Below are 6,568 nucleotides of genomic sequence, written 5' to 3'. Positions count from 1 at the left end.
TACAACGAGCAAAGATTAAGCCCAAACCGGAAAAAAGACGAAACGATTGACGGAGATAGAGGAAAATGAAGTTCACCAACTCTTTTTCGCGCATAATTATCCTATCTCGTATCGAACCTGGACCCGCTAAGCACGATTTCAGGTGCTCCGCCCGGACATATTATGCCTCTCGCGGTTGCTATATGCTACACGAGGCTGGTAGAAGGCAAAAGAAGAGGATACCCACATTTTTTAAATGCTAACAATCAACAATTTAGAAAAAGGGGAAGCAACCTCTTTTACCGAGAGAAAATCGTGCCTAAAGGAATCCACTCGACGGAGTCTCGACAGGGTTAACACACGCTGTACGTATGGCTGTAGACGAGCAAAAAGAAGGGACCCATTGACGACCATTCCGAGCAATCGCTCGGGTTCTAACCAATTCGGGCCGAATCACTTGACGAAGCACGAAGCGCGAGTGTACGTTGCATAGCAACGTGTGCAAACTCAAAACATCCCAGTTAATTGGCATCGGAAGTAGAGACTAGTGACAATAATGAAATTGGGATTTTTATACAAAAAGTCTAACGCGAAAGCGTGAAAACGCGACGACGCGAGAATACTAAAACGCGAAAACGCGGTAACGAAACGCCGCCGTCCGCGACACGTTGACGGCACCGACGACGGAAAGTCGACGCAATGTGCGTCCAACGCATCAAATGCGCGTACCACATATGAGCCATTGTGCGACTCGTGGCAATGTTGCACTGGGTACTTAGCTTCAGGCGCCTTAAGATTTATCCTAAATAGAAAAATTTAAGATAAACCTCAGGGCACCATCCAAGTACTAAGCCCTCCCACCTCGACAAGGTGTACCCAATGGGAGGGTTATATTATATATAATTTTATATATAATATAATATATAATTTGTGAAATTTATTTTGCAATATATTCTATAAATTTAAATTCGCAAATATAAACGATAAATAAAAATATAAAAGATAGAAAATCTATATAAAGCAATGTTCAAAATAATTGATTTTAAAACTAATTATTGCGCGCAATTAAATTTTACTTTTAAATAGATACATTTTAATATTATAAATTGCGTAATTACAAAATAATTTATATTTTTTAGATATAAACTTTTAAAAATATGATAAATAAAAAAGTTTCTATTTTTTTACATATGAAATATTTAAATAAATATATTAATATGAAAAATTTTGTAAAAAATATAAGAAGTATTTGAAAACATTAATTAATAAAAAACTTTGGTAATTATGCATAAAAAAGGCCCACCTTCGCACAAATGTGTCTGACATATGTTGTCAAGATCATGTCTCTAATTAATATTCTGAAGGTTATAGCCGGCGGTCGTTGTTTATTAAAAAGTTATTAACAAAAGAATTTCACAATTTTAATGCTTTTTATCTCCGAAAATATTGATTTGAGAAAAAAAATTTTAAGAAAAAAATAAAGCCGCTGAAAAACTACAAAAAAGATTATATGCATTTTTTTCATAAACCTACTATTTTAGCTATTATATGAAAAAATAATAATTTTAAATACATTTAATACAATTTAAATTTATATAAAATTTGTTGGGTGTTATGCAAATAGAATCTCGATTAGTGGACTGTATAACTTTATTTTATTGACTCGAATCAAGGACTTGTTTAACGAGCTAGAGCAGCAGGTCCAAGACGACGGCTTGTTTCGAGAGAGTCTGCTCTTTTCGAGAAACGTGTCGCTCGCGCTTTTCGGATCCCCTCTTAAGGATCTCCCCACTGAGTCGCACGCTTGCGCGAATGCTTAGGCGATCGCCCTACGCATCGATTATAGATCGCACGCTTGATATACATTACCAATTCCATACATCCCGCCCACCAATTAATGACAATTAATTTTTACATCTTACTTCATTTACGAATCAGTCGTCGGCAACTTACATAATTTGTTGATCGCTCTCTTACAAATTCCAATTGCGGTTTTCAATGTGACTACGCGTACCTTGCCATCTGTACCTATGTGAGTTTCGATTACTCTACCTAATTTCCATTTTAGAGGGGGCATGTTATTATCTTGAATTAAAACGATATCATCTATTGATAGATTGATTTTATCGAATTTCCATTTAGTTTTGCCCTGCAATGACGTCAAATATTCTCTATTCCAACGTCGCCAAAAATCCTGAGTTAATTTTTGAACTAATTGCCAACGGTCAAGTCTATTAATCAGCACGTCGCTTAAGTCTAAATTCGGAAGAGTAGTTAATGCTTCACCGATAAGAAAATGACCAGGCGTTAACGGTAGCAAGTCTGTGGGAATAGATGGAAGTTGACAAATCGGACAAATCGAATTTAAACACGCTTCAATTTGTGTCAGAACCGTGGCTAATTCTTCAAAGGTCAAAAGACTCTGACCTACAATGCGTTTTAAATGAAATTTACACGACTTTATGCCTGCCTCCTACAAACCTCCCATATGAGGCGCTGATGGTGGAATGAATTTCCACTCAATCTTATTGGGAATACAAAATTCAGCTACATTTCTAGCTTCGTTTACAATAAATCGTCGCATTTCGTTGAGCTCGTTTCGTGCACCAACAAAATTGGTTGTGTTATCGCAAAAAATGCGCTGCGGACATCCTCTACGTCCGATAAATTGTCTAAGAGCCGTTATAAATGAACTCGAACTGAGATCGCTTACCGCTTCTAGATGTATCGCTCTTGTTGCAAAACAAATAAATAATGAGATATATGATTTGTTCATTTTCCTACCTTGGCCTCGATTGAGTAGGCCTCGGCCTAGTGTTGTAATTCGTCCGGCAAAATCTACTCTTGTTACGAAAAATGGACGTTTTAGAATCACGCAGTCCATCGGCAATTGTCCCATTATTTGTGATAATGGCTTCGGATTATTGCGATAGCAAATCATACAATCTCGCACAATCCTTCTCGCTATATTTTTTCCCTTGATCGGCCAGTACTTCTGTCGAATACAATAACGCCTGTGGACCCGCATGCAGTAATCTGCGATGTTCGCGTTCGAATAACAATTGCGTAAACCTGCCTTCTGAAGGTAACAAAAGGCGATTTTTGGCGTCACTGTGGTATATCAACCAAAGTATACCAGATTCTACCAGAACATTTTCGCGCGTTTGGTAGTTTGTGGTAGAGGCTAGTCGTTTTGGTATCTAGCTGGTTGATACCACGCTATACCAAAAATGAACCAGGGTATAAGATGTTATGTACCAGAATAAGCTCCGCCTCTACCAAAAACAACCTTGGTACATGTACCAAACTATCGCCAAAAATCGCCTAACATTGGGTGTTTTGTATCAAATGTTACGTTTGGATTTTGAATTCTGCCGCCCACCCTGAGGAGTCCGGTTTTATCTATAAATGGACTGAGCGACAACAATTTACTACATGATTTGTTTCTCTGCCTTGAAATCCGACACGTCATCCGTAAAATGAATTTTTTGAGTTTCTATAATTAATAATCGATTTACCTTATTGATTTCGTCAATTGAAATATTGTCCAATTTACGCTTTACTCGCTCTAATTTACAATTGGATATGAATCGAAAGATCATTGCTAGAATACGCTCGACCTTTGATAATGAAGAATACTTATTCAATGACTCTAAAATTATTTGTTTAGAATTGTCAATAGTTAAAAATACTCGTAATTCTGATTTTTGCTCGGATCTAATGGCATCTGTCTCTTCTTGAGATAAATTTGTTAATCGCGTTTCATATTGCAAACGATCGTCAAATTTTAATAACCGGTGAGGTTATTAAACCTCCCACCAGAGTTTGCATTGTTGCAAGTCCTTCAGACTTATACCTCGAGAAATCAAATCAGCAGGATTGTCCTCGCTCTTGACATGATACCAATGGTCCGACGGAAGAATCGACTGAATTTCAGCGTTCGATTTGATACGAAAGTCTTTTGGCGCGATGGGTCTCCTGCTATCCACGCTAATGTGATCGTAGAATCACTCCATGCATATATTCCGTCGAACTTGATTTTAAGAGCTTCTCGCACATTTTTTAACAATTTAACTAAAATGACAGCACCGCAAAGCTCTAGTCTCGGCAATGTAATTGTCTTATTTTTTATTGGCGCAACTCGCGATTTCGAACAAAGCAACGTTGATTTAAAATTGTTATCTTTATCTACCGTTTGTAAATAAACACATGCTCCGTACGCTCTTAATGATGCGTCGCAAAATGCATGTAAATAGAATTGATTTACATCGCCCGATATAACTTTACGAGGAATTTGAATCGTATGTATCTCCTTTAAATCTTCTACGTATATGCTCCACGCTTGTTGGAGTTTAATTGATAACGGATCGTCCCAGCCTAAATTTGCTGCCCATGTTTCCTGCATGATGAGCTTTGCTCGAATTACAATATTTTTGTATTTATTATACCTTATTTTTATTTATTATACCTTATTTATTATACCTTATTTTGTATTTATTATACCTTATTTTATATTTATTATACCTTATTTTTGTATTTATTATTTTTATCCTTTTTCAGCCTATATCTCCAAAACTATTTGAGTCCGACCCTTATATATATATATACGAAATTACTCGGGAAAATCTCCCCTATAACATATTTAAAAATAAAGCAAATCGGTGAACATATAAAGTAGAATTTTTATGTCAATATTTCTCACATTTATTTGTTAATAACTTTTGAATAAGGAACGACCGCCGGTTAAAACCTTCAGAATGTTAATCAGGGATAACATCTTCACAACATACGTCAATAACACATTTGTGCAAAGGTGGGCCCTTTTTATGCATAATTACCCTTTAATTAAAGTTTATATTTAAAAATTCTGCCAAATTGTACAAATATATAGTATATAAATGTATGTGCAAATATATGTGATAGCAATAAAAATATATGTGAAGAAGATTATATCGCAATATATTTTCTCTCATCAAGTTGTAGGACAAAAATAAAAAAATAACGAGAATAAATAACAAATTATTTACACATTTTGGACACATATTCAACGTTCTCTTACATAATGTATGAACATTTTACGGTAATCTATATATTATTCACTTCTACGAATGAAATCACAAGAGAATCATACGACACATACATAATTTTTCTAGATAACATATTCTAAGTAAATAAATTTAAACATGATTTCCTTCTAGAATGCGATAAAACATTATCAATGGATGGATATGGTTTAAAAAACATATATTATAAAGTACACTCACCCGCAAAAAGAACGGGCCACTAAATTTTAACACAATTTTTTCACATTTTTAAATAGCGATAAATCAGCAAAAAATTATCGTATCGAGATGAAACAAAGCTCAAATTAAAGCTTGAACATTTCTCTTAAAAACCAAGAAAACCAAATTTGAATTACAAAAATTTTTTTATAAAATAGCGGACGTTGAAGATAGTCTTCGAAAAATGGGAAACAAATTTTTTTTTTAAACTGTTGCGTTGCTCAGGAGAATCTACATGCTAATACACAAATGTATTAGTTTTGAAGCTCATTTATTTCCTAACAAATCCATGTTTTGAACAATTTTCTACGACCTTTTTTAATAAAGTTATGCCGTTTTGAAGAAAAGTCCTATTTTGCAACATTTTCTTCAAAACGGTATAACTTTATTAAAAAAGATCGTAGAAAATTGTTCAAAATATGGATTTGTTAAGAAATAAATGAGCTTCAAAACTCATACATTTGTATATTAGCGTGTAGATTCTCCTGAGCAACGCAACAGTTGAAAAAAAAAATTTGTTTCCCATTTTTCGAAGATTATCTTCAACGTCCGCCATTTTATAAAACATTTTTTGTAATTCAAATTTGGTTTTCTTGGTTTTTAAGAGAAATGTTCAAGCTTTAATATGAGCTTTATTTCATCTCGATACGGTGATTATTTGCTGATTTATCGCTATTTGAAAATGTGAAAAAATTGTGTTAAAATTTAGTTGTCCGTTTTTTTTGCGGGTGAGTGTATATTTAAAATTTTATGATCATATTTAATATTTGCTATATATTTAAAAATTAATATGTGATAAATTGTATATATTTTCATAAAAATTACTTTAGTTTATATCCCAATTATAGGAAATAAATTTTTTCCGATTTTTTAAATTCGTAACAACTTAATCCGACTTTATGTCCCTTTATGTAAAATGTAAAATTTGTTAATTTCATGTTTTTTTTATTCCAAAAAATTATCACTACTCTCTCTCTCTCTCCCTCCTCTTTCATAAAATTTTTACTTAATTCGATACTATATGTTATTTCATATTTAATTTGAATACATAAATAAACTTATCAACAACTTAGATCTCAAACTTTTGTTAGCAACAACGATGAACAAATATTTGCTTTGTACATTTTATCTTTACGCTTTTTATCTTTTCTTAGATCGAATACTGTTTTCTTAGATCGAATACTGAGTTCTGCATTATAAAAAGTATTTAGTATTATCTAATTGTATATCTTAAATTAATTATACGTTATGTATTGGCATAGGACATAAAAAACGATGGCAGTGCAGTTTCAACAGTTTGCATTAAT

The 6,568-nt window shown here is 33.5% G+C and overlaps 1 protein-coding gene across 1 annotated transcript; it reads right to left on the bottom strand.

Annotated features, from left to right (window-relative positions):
* Positions 1-1,906: 1,906 nt before the first annotated feature.
* On the bottom strand, positions 1,907-2,878 carry LOC145960150 (uncharacterized). Its single transcript, XM_083079408.1, has 3 exons — positions 2,764-2,878; positions 2,461-2,697; positions 1,907-2,406 (listed from the first exon to the last, which is right to left on the bottom strand). The coding sequence occupies exons 1-3, from the start codon at positions 2,876-2,878 to the stop codon at positions 1,907-1,909; spliced, it is 852 nt and encodes a 283-aa protein (XP_082935534.1).
* Between the last annotated feature and the right edge of the window lie 3,690 nt (positions 2,879-6,568).

This window comes from Camponotus vicinus, unplaced genomic scaffold (genome assembly GCF_025532165.1).
Source record: "Camponotus vicinus isolate PSW18456_S1 unplaced genomic scaffold, iyCamVici1.0 SCAF_10, whole genome shotgun sequence".
Classification (NCBI taxonomy): Eukaryota; Metazoa; Arthropoda; class Insecta; order Hymenoptera; family Formicidae; genus Camponotus; species Camponotus vicinus.
Note: the sequence above shows the minus strand (reverse complement) of the source record. Positions and strands in the feature narration are given on the sequence as shown.

Coding starts and splice junctions, on each gene's coding strand:
- LOC145960150 (XM_083079408.1), bottom strand. CDS start 2,878: ATGGGACAATTGCCGATGGACTGCGTGATTCTAAAACGTCCATTTTTC. Junction 2,698..2,763: donor CCTACTCAATCGAGGCCAAG/GTAGGAAAATGA, acceptor CGATACATCTAG/AAGCGGTAAGCGATCTCAGT. Junction 2,407..2,460: donor ATCAGCGCCTCATATGGGAG/GTTTGTAGGAGG, acceptor AACGCATTGTAG/GTCAGAGTCTTTTGACCTTT.